At 45.3% G+C, this 19,572-nt stretch overlaps 1 protein-coding gene across 1 annotated transcript in view; it reads left to right on the top strand.

The window, feature by feature from the left end:
• Nucleotides 1-15,254, top strand: part of WNT11 (Wnt family member 11) — a 206,679-nt gene extending 191,425 nt beyond the window's left edge. Inside the window, exons 4-6 of the mRNA XM_065397756.1 lie at nt 151-428; nt 3,142-3,434; nt 15,080-15,254. Coding sequence (XP_065253828.1) covers nt 151-428; nt 3,142-3,434; nt 15,080-15,254 — 746 coding nt within the window. The remainder of the gene's footprint in view (nt 1-150; nt 429-3,141; nt 3,435-15,079) is intronic.
• The last annotated feature ends 4,318 nt before the right edge of the window (nt 15,255-19,572 follow it).

A 19,572-nucleotide genomic window follows, 5' to 3' on the forward strand; every position in this document is an offset into this window, starting at 1 on the left:
GTTGCGCGGCAGAAAAGATTCCAGCCGCGCTTCTTTACTCTGCGTGTTTGAGACGTGTCTTCTCTGAGGCAGGGGCTGTGCAGGCCTCTCTTTGGAAGTTACCCATCACGTTGGCATTGGTGGCTGAGTTGCAGTTCTTCTGTCTTGCAGGTACAAGGGAGTCAGCATTTGTGTATGCCCTCTCTGCTGCAGCCATCAGCCACACCATCGCCAGGGCCTGCACCACCGGGGACCTCCCTGGCTGCTCCTGCGGTCCCATCCCAGGTGAGACACCTGGACCTGGGTATCGATGGGGAGGATGTGCTGACAACCTCAACTATGGTCTTGTCATGGGGTCCAAATTTTCAGATGCTCCCATGAAGATGAAAAAATCAGGATCACAAGCCCATAAGCTGATGCATCTGCACAACAGTGAAGTAGGGAGACAGGTAACAAACCAAAGAGAGCTACTGTCATTGTACAATCCTCTGTAGTGGTTGATGGCTTTGTGAAAGTTCAGTGTCTCTACCAGCTAGTTACGGAAGCAGGCCTTTACCCAGTGGCCTGTATAAGCATTGACGATATAATTCAGTCTCTAGAAATGTAAATTCCTTTAAGTACTCATGGGCATGAGCAGCAGAGAGAAAGGCGTGGTCATGTATCCTAGGCTGGGAACCGGGAACTCCTGAAGTCTCAGTTCTGGCCTGGACTGTCTGTATAAGGTACTTATGTGGCCCTTGTTACCACAGTGTCGGAGCGCCTCACAATCTTTAATGAATTTATCCTCACAACACCCTGGGAGATAGGGCAGTGCTGTTCTCCCCATTGTCCAGCTGGGGAACTGAGGCACAAAGAGACTAAGTGACTTGCCCAAGGTCACATAGGAAGTCTGTGGCAGAGCAGGGTTTTCAGTCCAGCTCTCCCAAGTCCCAGAGTAGTGTCCTAATGATTGGACTATCCTTCCTCTCCCACTGAAGTATCCTTCCTCTCCCTTTGTGAGCCTGGTGCATCACCTAACCTTTCTGCCTCAGTTTCTTCATTTGGATGACAGATGGGTTGGGAAGCATGAGTACAGGCTGAGTGTCAGGAGGTCCTGAGATCTAATCCTGACTCTGCCACTGACTCACTGTGTGACCTTGGCCAGGCCACTTCCCTTTCTCAGTTTCATCATCCGTAATGTGAGGATGATGTTTTCCCCAGGATGTGTTGTGTGAACTAATTGGTTAATGTCTGTGAAGTACTTTGCCCATGTAAAATGCCATGTAACTGGTAAGGAGTACTAGCTGTACGCTGAGTCAGTAGGGCGGATGCTTTTAAATTGTGTCAGTGGTGCGTGCAGTGTCTAAAGGCTTGTCTACACTTAAGCGGCAGTGGCGCCACTGTAGCGCTTCAGTGAAGACACCACCAAATAGGTACCCCACCTCCCCGAGAGGCAGTAGCTTTCTCCCGTCCACCTGGGGCTTAGGTTCACGTAGCTGCATCGCCTAGGGGTGTCGATTTTTCACCCCCCCTGAGCAGCGGAGTTATACCGACCTAATTTCCTAGTGTAGACCAGGCCTGAGTGAGCCCAGGGATTAGTTTTCTCCAATAAAATTAATTTGCAAAGTAACCAATACCACGAAGGTGGCGCTTTGCAGATGTTAACAAACGAATCCCCGCAACAGCCCTCCGCAAATGGAGAAATGGTTTCAGAGAGATTGGAGGGGAAACCCAGCTCCAGTCGCTGTGGCTGCAGAAGTTCCCTTCCAGTGGATTCCACTGCTCGAGAGGAGGCTGGATGCCTGGCTGCTTCGAGGGTGCACCCCCACTTTTCGCGGGGTGGAGCTCAGCTCCTCCAGGGCTCCCTGTGCCACAGGGCTCAGTGGGTGGGGGATAGGCAGGGGCAAAGCTGGTAGATCTGCCATTACTCAGACTCTCCTGTCCTCTCTCTCCCCTGTGGGCGGCTCTGGAGGCTGCTCCAGCCACTGTGCTGGGACAGTCTGTGTGGCGCACCTCCGTAACCATTCAGGGCACGTCTACACTGTATTGTAAACCTGGGTCTGTGGGACCCGCACCCGTGGACTCGTTTATGAGCCCGCTCTTGAACGTCCACACTGCATTGTAAACCTGGGCTTACCATGGCGGCCCCAGGTTTCCCAGCCATACAATGCATCCACATTGCACTACGCAGACCTTCTGACTCGAGTCTGTGGACCCAAGTCACGGTGGCACTCGGGCTCGGACCCACTCCCCTGCCAGGGTCCTAGAATCCGAGTCCCGAGTGCTGGCTGACCCAAGACTGATTTGTGTGTGGACAAGAATGAGGCTTGGGCTCAAACCCGAGTCACAGCCCCAGCTGAGTGTGCAGTGTAGACATATCCACTGTGGCTGGGGGAGAAACATCTTCTCTCCCTCCCCTGCATGTTTCCCAAATGGCTGGCCCAGCTACTCCCGCTAGTGCCAGTCTCCTAAAATTTGCTCCTGAGAGACTTGTCCATGGCCACACAGGGAGTCACTGTATGCGGAGTTCACAGCACTGCACCACATCTCTCTTTCTATTCACTCCTTAAAGTCTCAATTCTAAAGGTTAAGCCCCTTTGGCAAATTCTTGTCTGGTGTAAAGGGACACGGCTCTGTTGATTCCCACCCCCAGAGAATCTTTCCTGTTGCCTTCTGGGAATTATGCAAACTACAAAATCAAAGGAAACGATATAATGCATAATATAGCAGTTCTGTATTACAGCTAATGTGGAGATATGGTCATTGCACAGGGAGTTGGATAAATCTAAGCTTTGAAATCTACATTATCAAATGTATAAATATGCGGAAGGCACAAATTTCATATTGATTATTTATTTGCAAATTACTTCAACTTCCAGCTCCTCGGGAGTTTAAAGGATGTGTCCAGCACTGTGGGAATATGATAGAAAACTGTGGCACCGCTCTGTGTGCTGTCTTAACAGGTGCCACAGTAAAAATAATATCCAGGCTGGCAGTAATCTTCAAGCTGTAAGCTGTGTTTCACTTTGCACAGTAGGTACTTTAACCTGGTTGTGCAGAAACCAGAGTAATGAATACTCTTTACTGCAATCCAGTTAAGACATGAATTTCTTAGCAATTCTGTGGGAGATTTAAGTAAAGAGAAGGCCACTTCATAACTCATTGTGGTTGTTTTTTCCATAGGCCCTGAAAGCCTCTCTTGAAATGAAATGTAAGTGTCATGGAGTTTCTGGTTCCTGTTCTATCAAGACCTGCTGGAAGGGTCTTCAAGAACTGAGAGACATCGCACAGGACCTCAAAAACAAGTACTTGTCAGCCACAAAGGTGGTACACCGACCCATGGGCACACGCAAGCAATTAGTACCAAAGGATATTGACATCAGGCCAGTTAAAGAGACAGAGCTGATTTACCTGCAGAGCTCGCCTGACTTCTGCATGAAGAATGAAAAAGTGGGATCACACGGGACACAAGACAGGTAAAGACTCACAAGTCAGATTTGAATTGTACTTTTGTTTTCAGCTGGTGCATAGAAGCAGTGATGTGAGCGTAAACATCTCTGTGCAGGTGGCATTTACTATCGGGGATGGTTGAAGTGCCACTCACTGGGCTAATGCCACCCATGGAAACCGGCAATATGGTCCACAGCTGCCCAAGTCTTTAATGTACTGGAACAGCCAATGGGAACTACAGATCCCAGCATGCAGCACTCCAACTGGATGATAGATGGGCACAGTTTGGATCCAGCACCAAACTGCCTGCAAGTTCATGGTTGGTCAGATCCAGGGTTTTGGTTCTGACCCATCTCAAACCTTGATCCATGCCGAGGGCTGTTTGGGATAAAATGGAATAATGTCTGCTGGGATCTGTAGTCTCTGCAGGATTGAAGTTGAAGGCAGCTACAACAGATTTATTTGATGCAAAGGGCTCTTGGAATGTAGACTCCCACCCCTGTGTTATTTGACTTATTTATTGAAATGCCACAGGACTGTAACGGATGAACTTGTCTCTTGGGAAATTGACGATGATCAAGCCGCCCGGCTTAATGGTTCACTAAGCTCCTCTTATCTGCTCTAGACAATTACAGCTCATGTGGGAGCTGCTGTGGTGTAAGCGCTCCTCTCTTTGGGCAGGTAGGACTCGGTGTAATGCCAACACTCCCAAGCAACATTAACAACAGAGACGTTGAGCTCTATTGCCAAGTCTCTTGGGTTTTTGATTCCACCTTTTTTGTTTTGAAAAATTTCAGCGTGACCTGTGTATAGCTGCTGTTTGTGCTTTCATGGAGGCACTGCAGGATCCCTTTACTACTAATGACTTAGCACCATCAGTACTGTTCACATTTCCATCAGGCACAGCGGAGTGCTTGGGCCTTCCTACTCACGCCACATAAATTCTGTGCTACTGGAGTCTGAGTACTGGTAAGTGAGTGGCAACACCTTAGCCAGATAACATGTACCCTGTGTGTGTATCCAGAGTGCTGTGGGAAATGGTGTTAGTCACTCCACAGAAATATTATTTCTGCTGAGCCAGACATGAACCAAGACCCCAGTAGGAGGTTATAAGATATGTGCTGCAGGGGGTGCTGTCTTTCGAATGAGACATAAAAACTGAAGTCCTGACCACTTGTAGCCATTCAATACCCCTTTAGTTAAGAGTGCTATCCTGGCTAGATTCTAGTCTGGATAATTACATTCTGCCTATCTCAGTCCTCGTTAAATACCATAATCCTCTTCACTCCCTGTCCTGGCCTGTTGTGTAGTATTGCTGTGCACGCTTACACAACTGCAACATTCCCACTCATAGGCACCTGAACCTGTATAAACACAAGATGTGTGTCTTTTTTGGCCAGGGCCACAGTCTGTTTACTCAAGGAACACCATTGTTGATGGTGATGGGCATATCACTGTATATTGTGTAGCTGGTCCAGAGGGATTCAGTAGAAAGAAATGCTACTGTAAGAGACACTAAATACATTATATACATATATCCTGCCAGTACATGGGCATCATATTGCAGAAGGGAAGAGACTACAGGGGAAATACACATCTGGGCATTGGGAGACATTCGTTTTATAATGGCTTCTCTCTCCAGAACCATGGTAATTCCCTAGCACCTAGTTAGTGCACAGAACAATTCTGCAATGGCCTGCTGGAGCAGACCAGAAGATGCTTAGGTAATGCAGATCTTAGAAAAGATCTGTCTGATTTTCTGATACTTTACGGTAACTAGCTTTTCATATTGCCAGCTGGAACAGAAGTTATAGCCAGGACTGGAGGTCCATGTTCTAGAGAGCTCACAGAGTTCCAGAAAAGGTACCTTATCCAAGCGATGCTGCATGGCAGACCACATCTACCTTTTCCAAGCTGGGATGCAAGGTTTCATATACTCCTCAGGTTGAAGATGGATGATTTAGTTGCGGTTGGTCCTGCTTTTGAGAAGGGGGTGGAACTAGATGACCTCCTGAGGTCCCTTCCAACCCTGATATTCTATGATTCTATGATTCTAGTAATTAGCAAGTGAGGAAGGGATCAAGCAAGGGCTATTGTCATGAGTCCAGTAACAGCAGGGATTGTGAGTGTGGAAGAAGAGAATCCACTGGAACTGACATTGGTTGAGGCTGCAAAGGGCCAAGCTGGTAAGGCAGGAAGGAGGTGATGACTTTTGAAGGGAGCCCAGTAAAGCGATACCCTTTGTTCACAGACAGGGCAAGGTCGGTGTTGACTCAGAGGCAGGTGGGAGGAGGACAGAGATGGGCTGCAGTGTTGACTTGTAGGTGTAGCATGTGCTAAGTAGTATTATCAGCTGACTGTGTATATATAAAATAATTTTCACAGTTGTTAGTCGCTGCTTCTGCAGAAGAAGCCCCGTGTCTCAGAACTCGGATATGTAAAGTACCATGTAATAGAGGCTTTGCTATAGCAGCACAGTTTCTATGTTAAATTAGCAAAGGAAATAGGTATAAAATCCCCACAGTGCGTTTCCAGATCATTGCTGTTCCCCTCAGGGGTTGCAGTAGCTAATCCAGACCCCTTTTTTTTTTTCAGTTTTCCTTTCAAAGAGAACACTTTTAATATCTTCTCAATACGGTGGCCCCATTCCAGCCCGGCATGTAACTGAGAGATAGTGCCTAGTGACAGAGATGAGGAGAAAGAAGCAAAAACCAGTTGCTGTTATCTACAGGAAATATATATATGTAGTTTGCATTTACTACACAAAGGTGTATAACGTTCATTTGGAAATATCCCAAACAGGGTTTATTTGATAAGTAGGGTCCCAAAGGCATCTTAATATTTTATTCCTTCTACACTTTAACTTTCAGGAGATCTCGCTATTTCCTTCAAGCCTGATTTTTTGAAGGAACTTGAAAGTGAATGTAACTAAAAGGAATTTCAATGAAGTCCCTCCGCCTGTTTCCCATCTCCTCCGCACCTACCCACTCTCACTCACTTTTTGGCCTCTTTTCTGGCCACTAGAACAAGAAAAATGTTTCCCTTCAGCGGTGCTGCCAGCAGCGCTCCATGGAGCAACAGACAGGAGGTGTTATAATCACACTGCAGCCAGGGCATCCTCTCCTTTACCTCACACCCCTCCATCACACACAGTCCATCCTGATGACCGAGCACATCACACCCCCTTTCCAGCTACAAACTGAGAGAACTCCAGTCTGAAGTTTTTTTGGCAGATAGTTTTTCAGATCTGCTGGCTACGTTTAAAAGTGCACGGAGGAGACAGGCACACTTGCAGCTCCCTTGACAAGTAAGGCCTGCATTCTGTGTTCCCTCTTGTTATTTTAGATTGCATTACATGAGGTCATTCCCAAACCCTTAACCCAAGACATATTTGCTAATTGTGCTGCTAACTTTGAGAGTCTAGTGAAATTAACAAGGCAAAGCAGAAAGAAAGGGGGGGGGGAAGGGAAATAAAACCATCCCATGATGTACGGTGCTTTTAAAGAATCTAATTTTCATAAAACTCCGTTAAGTGCAGAATTCATGAGGAATCTTTTTTCTAAATTGGATCATTAATTTTCAATATAAAAAGCGGGGAGGGACTTTTCTGGCTCACGTGGAAAAGGACGGGTACCTCAGTGTCCTGTGAATCAGAACAAGTTTTGATCATGTAAAATGGGAGGTTTATAGCCCAAGTTCTACTGTGCTGAATATTGGATTTCATTATATACTCTAGGGAACAATACTGCACTCGCTGACAGGTGGATGGAGTGAATAGCCCCGTAGACCTTTTCTTTCTCTAACTTCTATAGTTATCTAGTTATCCCTCCCATTGCTTACACTAATCATGGAGTTTGGGGAGTGGCAGGGGAACCAACTTTCTTTGTAGCAGAGCTGTGTGAAATGTTTCACTTAGAACTGAGCCCAGGATTAATCAAAAGACTTTCAATGAAATCTTAGGCCTTATTTTCAATGAACCTGGGATCATTTGTAAGTCAAACTGGGCTATTTTATGTTTTTATGTTGAAACTAGACATGGTGTTGGATCAAAACCCACAGAAGTCAAACCTCATTCCAAACCTGAGATCTGAACACTCCCAGACCTTTGAAGTTTACAAAATCTGGAGCAGGGTCTGAATTTTGCAGCTTGAGTCCATTTCTGTTAACAGCTGTCTTGCAATGGATCAGTGTTCTTATCAACGTAAGACAGAGCACATTAATCTATGAATCACTGCCACATTTTTTATATAAAAGAAAAATGGTCTGGAGAGAAAATAAATATCCAGAGCAGCTGACACATGAAGCAGGTCCCTGAATTTATGACTGTCAATAACTAGAACAAGTTGAACCACAGAGAAAGATGGTTTAAGGTTTCGGGGCGTACTTGTGAGAAAACCCTCTATAACGTCTCTTCAGTGAGGTATTTCAGAAAATTCATCATCAGTTTCAAATCAAAGATAAATTATACCAGATTATGAAACTGGGATCCAGTCTGTGGGAAAAGAGGCAAAGGAATTCACTTTCTTTATCATTAGGGTGCAATGTATCATATTTCAAATATTGGTTTAAGTCCCATCAGAAAGTGACTGAAAGGGAAATAGTGCCATGCACACAGAAGTCTTGTACTGCTAGAATCCCACAAAGATTAGTGAGCTGTTTATTACTGATCTGTCCCGGAACAGTCTTGGAGCCCAGCGGATGCCACTTCTCATTGCTGAGGGAGAGGTTTCTGGGCAGCAGAAAATCATTCTGCAGTTTTCTGGAGGCTAACCAGTAGGGCTGGTTGAATGCTGTAAAACAGGGCCCAGGAGTTCTCTGGAATTCTGAATGAGTAGCTGTTTGGTTCGGTTACATTTGTGTCTCGTGCCATCCCGCTGTTCATGAACATTAGCGCAAACAAGGTTTTCTTGTTTGGGGAATGGCTGTTTCTAGAACAAGCACCAGCATTTGCGTGTGGACAAGGGTATTTGTGTGTGAACAGCAGCACTTGCTACTTGTTATTAATTATTGTCCTGCTTAAGCTGTTTCAGTCATCCAGCCAGGAAGCAGAAAGGATGTAATGAGGACCAATCATTCACAACTAATAATCGCACCATACTACTTGTCCCTCTAACATGCTTATAACTTGTATTAATCATTTATTAAACTTTTTAGAAACATATCATGCGTTTATATATATAAACTTTTCATAAAGCGTGACCCAGTGAATAATGAATACCCATACTTATTTTGCAAACGTCCCAGGGGCTGAAATTTGATTGTATAAGCCAGGGCAGAATTTGAAAAATATAAAAGTAGTGATACTCTCCCAAACTCTCCCAAGTTCAGCCTACCTGAGACATCACTCACAATAGACGGTTAAGATGTTCAGATTATGAACATATGTGCTTTACTGGGTTCATTGGGCTTGGTTCTGCCTTGGGGGTTTGGATACACCTCACTCAGTGGAACTTGGATGCCCTCTGGGCTCTGCTATGAATTATTCAGCAAATACTTTGCAAATAATGAATATATTGGAGCCAGAAAGAGTAAGTTCACAAACAGGGAAAATACACTGGGTATCGTATTCGTGATGAATAGTTAGCCCAGTTCTGCTAAATACATTCAGTATCTCTCTGCATCCCACCAGTAGCATGGTGACAGGCTCTGTTCATTCATGCAGTGTTACACGTGTTCATGGTGTCTTAGAAGAATTTAAGTAGACAGAACCCTGTGTCAGAAATCGGAGCCTGCAGCAGAGCCAGTGTCCAGGCACCCAATGGGCACAGCTGGCCTGTAGCAGGTTGCCTGATTGGCTACACTGCCTGACTGGTTGGAAGGGTCAGCCACAGACTGGCTCATAAGCCCAGCAGTTGTTCTTGTTGTTCAGGGCTGCTCAGAACGTTCGTCTGATAGCTCCAGTGCCTGCTTGTTCCCAGCCTTGCCTCACTGCAGGTAACCCGGTTCTGACCCTTGGCTCTAAGTCTTGACATCTGACCTCTTGCTCTCACCCTTGGCTCCAGTCTCTGATTCTGGCTCTGGCATTTGGTCTCTGACTCTTTGCTCTGGCACATGGCCTCTGACTCTGGCTCTGAAATTGGGTTGTGGTTCCTGGCTGCTGACTCCCATTCTACCCTCTAGGCCTGACTCTTGCTCCAACCACTAGGCACGACCATCCACATCCCAGTCACCTGTCGCCCTGCCCTGCAAGGCTTACATCGTAGGGATCCCTTCCTGGTTTGCTGTACATCTTACCAGACTGCATTTGTTTTCACTTCTTCTAAAGGATGGGAGAATTAGCTGGCTCCTCTCTCTCTCTCTGACTCTCTGTCAATTTGATACTACCACTCATCACTGCAATCTGAGTGCCTTCCACATAAAATTAAGAGCAATGGCAAAGGCCCTTGAGGACTCCTATTCTACTGCCAACACAATGGTCAGTTATGTCCATATTGCTGATGATGGATCATATAAGGCAGAGAGAAATCTCAGCTGGAACTAGAAAAATCTGCCTGTACAACCTGTAGACTGAACTGATGTGAGTTGGGCTCCTTTAGAGATGATAAACATGACAGCTCACAATACTGTTCTTATATCATTTATTTATTTGTATTACTACGGTTCTCAGTTGCCCTAGTCATGGACCAGGACCCCACTGTGTGAGGTGCTGTACAAACTAAGTTACCCCATTTTGTTTCTACTTCATAGAATATCAGGGTTGGAAGGGACCTCAGGAGGTCATCTAGTCCAACCCCCTGCTCAGAGCAGGACCAATCCCTAGACAGATTTTTGCCCCAGATCCCTAAACGTCCCCCTTGAGGATTGAACTCACAACCCTGGGTTTAATAGGCGAATGCTTAAACCACTGGGGTGGTTCCTAGTTATTTCTGATAGCTCAGCAGTTAGAGCACTCACTTGGGCTGTTGGAGACCCAGGTGTTCAGATCTCCACTCTGCCTAATTTAGAGCAGGGATTTGAACCCGCATGTCCCACCTGCTAGGTTAGTGTGCTAATCATTAGGCTATAGGGTAGTTGAGTCAAGGCTTAGATCTTCAAAGCTGCGTAGGTGATTGAGACACATAGTGCCTATTATATTTTTATGGGAATTGTGTATCTAAATCCCATATATGGTTTTGAAAATCTCAACCCAAATGTCTTCCTCCCCACCCGCTGCCCCCTCCTCCGCTCCCTCCAATGTCACAGTAGTACTAAAAGTAAGAGAAACAAATTGTCTTGTGGAATTATCTTGCAAGGGCTCTTTTGGCCTCTGGCTTTGGCCTGATGTATAAAATAACAATTTATATCATATTAAACATCTGTATTATTTCCAGTCCATTATGAACTAGAACAGCTCCTTCCAGCACTCATGAAAATATGGAGTTATACAATTTTTAAAAAACGGTGACATGATTTTAAGATTCCTGTTTCCTGTGTGATACGTCATCGGAAACTAGCATACAGCAGTGCCTAGAGCACCATCCCGCAGATTCATATCTACACAAAAGGACACGATAGCTCCCAACGCGTTATTCTAAGTCTTGTGACACAAGATGAGTAACTTCATGATGCAGGACAATGGGCCATCAGGCCATGATTTGATTTGACTTAGAAGAGCTTGCTCAAGTTCTCACTGGACTAGCATGTATAATAAGAGTAATAATCTTTTATATTATTTATATAGTACCTTTCATCCCCAAGTGCTTTGAAGAAGTTGGGCTACATGCTACATACTCTCTGCAGCATGGGGCAGAGAGCAGCAAGGTGTGGCTAAAAAAGATGCATACCCACAACTAGGAGGAGAGCTGAGGCTCTGATGCATTCTCTGCCCTGGGCCCTAGACACTGTAGAAGCCCTTCTACACGGTCAGGGTTCCATGGTTTGAGGAGTGGGCGAGAGTGGCTAGGAGTGGGTGGAGCTAGACGCAGCTGCTTTCCATCTCATGCTCCCCTCTGGCATGGCTGGATTTCTAACTGGGAATCTGAGTGCAAGATCAGCAGGGACTCCTTGAAGGAGCTACAATCCCTCCTTTGCGGCAAGGCCACTAGTAGGGAATACATGGCAGCCTAGCTCTTGAGGGAGCTCTGGTAGAGCATTTGGTCTTTACACTAATGGTCTTTTCCCCTGGGCGTGGTCTGGGATTCACACAGATCTTGGACCATCAGGGAGTTGACATGGTGGAACCACCTGCCAGTTCCACAGGGGGCCCAGAGTGAATGGTTCAGAGGATTCTCCATGTGTTTGTGCTTGTGGCATTTCTTAGCCTCTGCTGTCTGGGGGAAGACTCACGTAGGTGTAACCTGTGACCCTGTGGGTTCAAGAGTCCCTTAGGTCATCACTGCAATGCAGTCACTTCTGGGACGCAGATGGAGCTGTTCTGAACCAAGGACTACTACACAACAGTAGCCACAGACGTAAAGAGCACTATCGGGAATCTTTAGCTGGGCAGAGTGTGAGTGAAATTTGGCTAGGCTACTGGCTAACCTCCCCTCTTGTTGCAAAAAATGTCATGGCATCTTTAAGGAGCACAGTTGGGTCCGGGGCTTGTTTTATGTCTCATCTGAGGAGGCTGGTACATTATTTTCTATTGTTTTTGCAAATATTTCTAGGAATTACAGTGCTAGGTTCGAAACCAATGGGCCAGATTCTCACTTGCAGTGGAATTGCACTGGATTTACACAAGTACAAATAAGGCTCAGTCTAGCCGGGTGGGATTAGAATCAGGCTCCATGACAAGCCAACATCAAAGGATTGTTCCTGTATATAAAATATGATTTGTCTGCTAATTTGGACAAACTTGTAGGTCCTGTCCCTGTTCGTCTTTAGCTACTCATACACATAGGTCCGGAAGAAATACTATAGGTACCAGCAGCTGTTTCAGTCTGTAAAAAGATTTGGGTATTATTCACCCAATCCCAACACTTACAACAGAGACCGAGATAGTTGTTTAATGGTATTGACACAAAATCGTTCAAAAAGCATGTCTGGGGTAGAGGTGGGCTTAACAGGCTGGGGTTTTGCGAAATCAAAATCAGAATGATTCAGCTCTGAGCTCTTTGATCCAAAATGACAAAATGAAGGGAAGATTGGCATTCTCTTATAATGTTTTCTTTTCCCCTCTCTCTATATGAGGCCAAGTGGGGTGAATTTAGTTTTGGAAAACCCTAACTCTACAGGCAGTACAGGATTGGATTCCATTTGTATCCAAACCTTCAGGAAGGTGGGAAGAAAGGAGGAGGGGGAAGATTTTAGATAAATGGTACCAGTTTTGCTCCATGTCTAGTTTGGGGGTAACTTTGATCATAATGTGCTAAATATATCTCACTACAGAGCCATATGAGTGTCCCTATAAGACACAGTGTCCCTGACACTATACTAGGGTATTGGTTCCATAACGACTCAGAGGAAAGAGTGACATCAAATCATCCATGCCACTTCCTGAAGCAGCTGTGTGTGTCTTGGAGAGCCCCATTTAAGTACTAGCCCCACCCAATTCTGCTTAGCTCCCACTGAATTGTACAAGATGGCATGGATGCATCGCATACCCAAACATGTGAATTTTATGGCCTGTTATGAACTCATGAGCCTTGCAAAATGAATCCAGTGGCTTCAACCTTCCCAACCTCCGTCAAAGCTGACTAAGCCTTTAAAGCCCCTCCATAATGTTAATATTTATGTATTTGAACCTTTGCTCTAAATATTTAACTTATTGACTAATATGTTTATGAGGAGTCATTCTGAGGTTTCCTGTTGGAGGGGGTGCAGGGTCACAGGCGTATACGACAATGCCGCTCCTTCAACGTTAGGTAAACACACACAGTGTGGTTATGGACTGAGCTTTTGACTGTTGGTCATAACAATTATGAGCAGGCTTTGGTTAACCTACCAGAGGTTTGTAAATATGTACACGCACTCCCAAGGTGGGGGAATGAGTGGGGAAACTTTAAAAATGGAACCTGACCATGAATGGAGGTCAGAAATAACCAACAGGAGGTCGTACCGAGTCAGAAATAAATAAGGGAAGAACAAGAACAAAATTCCCAGCACTTCATTAATCCTATAACGTCTCATAAAGCATTACCTCATGAGGAATTCCTATAAATCACTTGGCTTCATTTCCAGCTGTTAATGGCGTGCTCAGCACAGGAGTCCAATTCTCCCTCCTTACTCTCCGTTCTCCTCTCTCCCGCCTCCCCCTGATCTGATGTAAAAATACTTCTGGCCAAAATAACCTAAGCAAAATGTGATTTAGAAAAGATGTCTGAGCAGTTTCCTAGGGAAATGCTTCTCACTTGATATTAGCGTCTAGAGGCTGCAGCTAAGTCTGGGGTCTGGTTGTGCTGGGTGCTCTAAGTACACGTAGTCAGAGTCTCTCCCCTAAAGAGCTTACATTCTAAGTACTCAAGAAGCATTACTGGTATTGTGCAGATGAGAACCAGAGTCAGAGCGAGATTAAGAAACTTGTCCAAGGTCACACAGGGAATCTGTAGCAGAGACAGGAGTTGAACGCAAAGTTTTTGAGTGGCCAGCTAGTATTTTAGCCATAAGACCAGCTTTCCCCATATGCTGGTTTTATTCACCATGGTGCTTTATCACTGCACTGTTTGATGCCAGCCTCAGAGCCAGGCAAAACTTGCACCACTTTACCAGGTGGACATGAACTTCCCACTACCTGGGGGACTACATTTCAAAAGTGACTAGTGATGTTTGCATGCCCAACTCGAGACACCTTAAGGGGTGGGGGCTGGCTTTCAGGAAAGGCTGGGCATCTACCCTCAGAAAATCAGGCCCTTTTAAAGGTGTGTCAAGGTGACACCCAAAATCACCAGTTACTTTTGAAAATTTAAGCCAGCATTGTGAAATGATTCCAGCCGACAACTCAAGAGAACCATACAGAAGTACAGACTGACTCTCAGGAGGATGGGTTTAATTAAAATCAGAAGAAAGAAAAGGAATAAATCTGTATGATAAGCTACATGTATCATCCCGCAATACTCATGTGCCCCACTGCCGGCCATGAGCTGGAATGTCAGAGCCAAGCACAGCCTGGTGTTTGTACACGGCTGTGAGATACTCATTTGGAAGGCCCCACAGAAGTGCAAAGTATTACCCCGGGGCGATTAGCTGTAATGTACCTGACACAGTTGTGGCTAGACCATGGCTTTAAGACAGGAAGGTGACTTCCCCTGTCTCAGGCATTGTGCAGCTGGCCTCTGCAGTGCCTCACGGAGTGCGTGGCCCTTTCTGCATCCTTTCCAGGGTCGGCAGTGCTGTCGTCTCCGCTAGCCCGGTGCTGCTGGCCAATGTGCAGGCATATGGGCAATGGCACAAGGGTACTGACCTAGTCTCATCCCTCCCCACCCTTGTGGGGTTACTAGTGCTCTTGTTGGGGCTAGAATCTCCAGTGCTTGCATAGTTGGGGATTCTAAACTCCCAATTGACTTCAATGGGCTTTGGATCAGGCCCCAGAACACAGGGACTGAGAATTTATCTGGCTTCTTTGCAGGTGCGGCGTGCTCCTTGGGCCGTTCCCCAGGTGGCTTAAGCATCCAGCTGAAGATCAGTCCCACGGCCCCTCCTCCATGCCTGGCACATCCGCACAAGCCAAGCCACAATTGCAGACACAGACGATTACTTCATTTCTAAACAGACTTTGTGATGATTTGCACTAATTTCCCCATCTCCTTTATTCCAGGCAATGCAACAAAACCTCCAACGGCAGCGACAGCTGCGACCTGATGTGCTGTGGCCGAGGCTACAACCCGTACATGGACAAAGTGGTGGAGCGGTGCCACTGCAAATACCACTGGTGCTGCTACGTGACCTGTAAAAAATGCGAGAGGACTGTTGAAAGATACGTGTGCAAATGAAACATCTCCCACTCGATCAAAGAGCTTAGATGCCAATGGCACCAAAGCACTATTCATAGAGGAGGAAACCTTTCCTGGACTAGATATCATTTATCTTGCAAAGACATGGACTTGGAGATGATATAAAGAGAATTCAATTACAACAGTAAATATAACATTGTTTTTTAAAATGTAAAAAGGGGAAGGTTTTCCCACCAATCAAATCCTTCCTGAGAAGACAAGAGGCTTAAGCCAAAACTCATTTTGGATCGTACCTTCTTGCAAAAATATGCCGAATGGTTGCCAATGACATCCAGCTAACAAGTGCCTTTAGTACTGTAAGAAACAAAGAGAAACTTTCCCGGGGAGGAAAAACAGCTGTGGCTGAAAATAATACAGGCTAACATCTGCTCATGCATCCTACCACAAAGGGCCTGGATTCTCCAGTAGCCTACAGGACAATCCCTGACAAGGGATGCACTATAACTTCAAAGCAATCATTGTATTTGTTTCTAAAGACTAAATTTTTAGGATGGGAGAATCCACTCAGCATGATAAAGCCAGAAACATTCCTGGTTCTGCCCCTGAAACGAAAACACATGCAAATCAATTTAACCCTTTTCTTTTGTCCAGGGCTGAGACTAAAGTTATTGTTCTACCTAAGGACCGGAGGTCTTGTCCCTACTTAGTGTAGGCTGCCAGGTGTCAAATTCAAGTATTCACAAAAATGTATTGGACCCCAGTGTCAATGTGATCCGGGTGTAGTGAGAGGAGCCCATTGGACACAGGGGCTGAGTGACCAGAGAGCAGCCATGGGACGTAACGAAATACACAGTGAAGTCAAAGTAAAATGGAAATGGAAAGTCGACTCGTGTATCCCTTTCCTCTCTCTCGACCATTGGATGTTACTCCCTAATTCACTGTTACTCCGATGCCTTGTCCCATCCAGTCCGAACATAAATATGGCACCATCCCTCCTCCCTCAACAAAGCTATAAATTCAGAGCCAAGAAATTGCCAAGACATCAGCAGTGCGGGAGGTGTGTTTACATCTTTAGAAATTCCAGACAAGGCGAGATGTCAGCTATTCTAAGCAGACCTAGCCGGAGTATGTGAATGAAATGTATGGTCCTGCCGTGACAACAGCACAGAACCACTATCTGTGGATGTACATATTTTATTTTGTATGCAGAACATACAGAAATATTTATAAAATATATCTTGTGCTTTTCTCTATTCTACTTTATATATAAATATATCTATTATAAACAAGCTTTAGTATGAAATAAATGCTGAAATTACTCAACAGTGCAAAGAAAAGAGCTTATTATTATTATTATTATTATTATTTTATTATATCTAAATCTATAACATTGTCTTCTGCTTGGACAGATGTCTAATTTTCCGTTCCACCATTCCCCTTCTCCCCGGTCCATTACCTCCTACATATGATCAGTTAAAAAAGATTAATCACAGATTAATTGAAGCAGAAGTAACCAACATTTAGTTGAGTGAGACAGATGCATACACAATAGAAGAGAGAGAAACTATGCTGTTTTCGACAGGTTCTTATACCACCCTCATTGCCATAATACCTGAGTGCCTTCACATAGTGCATTACGCGACACGTCTAACATCTTTCCCATCTGGTTTGTTCTCTCTCACATCCTCTCTCCCAGGGGACAATTGTGTGCATGCTGTGGAGTGTTTTGTTTGGGGGGGGTTGATTTTTTTTTTAATTGTACACACTGCTCTGTGTTTATATTAGAGAAGGCAAGATTGAAGAAGTGCATCTGGCATTTGGAGTGAACGGTGGTGAGTCTGGGATGATGCTTAGTCCCTGTGGGAGTTTGTTCCACAGTCTGGGGACAGCACAGATGAGCTTTACCCTTATTCAGTGAGGGGGGAAAAACAATAACAGGAACTGTGAAAATGGCAAAAGTGCTAAATGACTTTTTTGTTTCAGTTTTCACCAAAAAGGTTAGTAGCGATTGGCGTCTAATGTAGTGAATGCCAGTGAAAATGAGGTAGGATTAGAAGCTAAAATAGAGAAGCAACAAGTTAAAAATTACTTAGACAAATTAGATGTCTTCAAGTCACCCGGGTCTGATGAAATACATCCTAGAATACTCAAGGAGCTGACTGAGGAGGTATCTGAGCCATTAGCGATTATCTTCGAAAAGTCGTGGATGATGGGAAAGATTCCAGAGGACTGGAAGAGGGCAAATATAGTGCCAAGCTATTAAAAGGGCAATAAGTACAACCTGGGGGATTACAAACCAGTCAGCTTAACTTCAGTATCTGTTAAGTAATTAATTTGCACATACCTAGAAGATAATAAGGTGATGAATAACAGTCAGCATGGAAATGTCAAGAAAAAATTGTGTCAAACCAACCTAATAGCTTTCTTTGATAGGGTAACAAGCCTTGTGGATGGGGGGGAAGTGGTAGATGTGGTATATCTTGACTTTAGTAAGGCTTTTGATACTGTCTCGCATGACCTTCTCATAAACTACCGTAACTAGGGAAATACAACCTAGTTGGAACTACTATAAGGTGGGTGCATAACTGGTTGGAAAACTGTTCCCAGAGAGTAGTTATCAGTGGTTCACAGTCATGCTGAAAGGGCATGTTGAGTGGGGTCCTGAAGGGATCAGTTCTGGGTCTGGTTCTGTTCAATATCTTCATCAGTGGTTTAGATAATAGCAGAGAGAGCATGCTTATAAAGTTTGTGAATGATACTAAGCTGGGAGGGGGTGCAAGTGCTTTGGATGATAAGATTAAAATTCAAAATGATCTGGACAAACTGGAGAAATGGTCTGAAGTAAATAGGATGAAATTCAATAAGGACAAATGCAAAGTACTCCACTTAGGAAGGAACAATCAGTTGCACACATACAGAATGGGAAGTGACTGCCCAGGAAGGAGTACTGCAGAAAGGGATCTGGGGGTCATAGTGGATCACAAGCTAAATATGAGTCAACAGTGTAACGCTATTGCAAAAAAAGCAAACACCATTCTGGGATGTATTAGCAGGAGTATTGTAAGCAAGACACGAGAAGTAATTCTTCCGCTCTACTCCGTTCTGATTAGGCCTCAACTGGAGTATTGTGACCAGTTCTGAGCACCACATTTCAGGAAAGATGTGGACAAATTGGAGAAAGTCCAGAGAAGAGCAACAAAAATGATTAAAGGTCTATGAGGGAAGACTGAAAAAAATTGGGTTTGTTTAGTCTGGATAAGAGCAGACTGAGAGAGGACAGGATAACAGTTTTCAAGTACATAAAAGGTTGTTACAAGGAGGAAGGAGAAAAATTGTTCTCCTTAATCTCTGAGTATAGTACAAGAAGCAATGGGCTTAAATTGCAGCAAGGGTGATTTAAGGTTGGACATTAGGAAAAACTTTCTGTCAGGGGGGTTAAGCACTGGAATAAATTGCGTAGGGAGGTTGTGGAATCTCCATCATTGGAAATTTTTAAGAGCAGGGTAGACAAACACCTGTCGGGGATGGTCTAGATCAGAGGTTCTCAAACTGTGGTCCGCGGACCACTAGTGGTCCATGAGCTCCATTCAGGTGGTCCGTGGATAGTTCCCTCTAAGATGCGCGCCTGGGCGGCCGCACATGAGAGAATGAAGGGCCACCCACCTAATTAGTGGAGCTGCGCAGGCATGGCTCCACTAATTAGGTGCCTGGACCCTGGAGAAGACGCACATGTAAGGTGAGGTGGTGGCCTTGGGGTGAGAAGAGGGATTGGGGGGAATTTGGGACGTGTGGGGCTGCGGCGGCCAGAGAAAGAGGCGACTTTCCCCAGCTCCAGGGTTGCGGCTGCCAGGGAGAGATAGCCCTCCTTCCCAGCCTCAGCTCTGTGGCTGCTGTGGCGGGGGAGAGACCAACGGTACAAACAACATTTGGAAAGATCCAGTGGTCCGCCAAGACCCTCAGCAATTTTCAAGTGGTCCATGAAAAAGAAAGTTTGAGAACCACTGGTCCAGATAATACTTATCCTGCCATAAGTGCAGGGGCCTGGACTACATGACCTCTTGTGGTCCCTTCCAGTCTTACAATTCTATGATTCTATGGTAGGCATAGGTGCTGGAGCTAGAGGCACGGGGGGTGCTGCAGCACCCCTGACTTGAAGTGGTTTCCATTATACACAGGGTTTACAGTTTGGTTCAATGGCTGTCAGCACCCCCACTATACAAATTGTTCCAGCACCCCTGATGGTAGGAAGTTCCATTGTGCCTGAGAAGCAGAGTTGTCCACAATGGTCTTCATCCTGGAGCTTCAGTCAATCTCTTAGATATCCTGGGCCCAGGCCATTGAGAGCTTGACGATAAGG

The sequence above is a fragment of the Emys orbicularis genome, chromosome 1 (genome assembly GCF_028017835.1).
Source record: "Emys orbicularis isolate rEmyOrb1 chromosome 1, rEmyOrb1.hap1, whole genome shotgun sequence".
Classification (NCBI taxonomy): Eukaryota; Metazoa; Chordata; order Testudines; family Emydidae; genus Emys; species Emys orbicularis.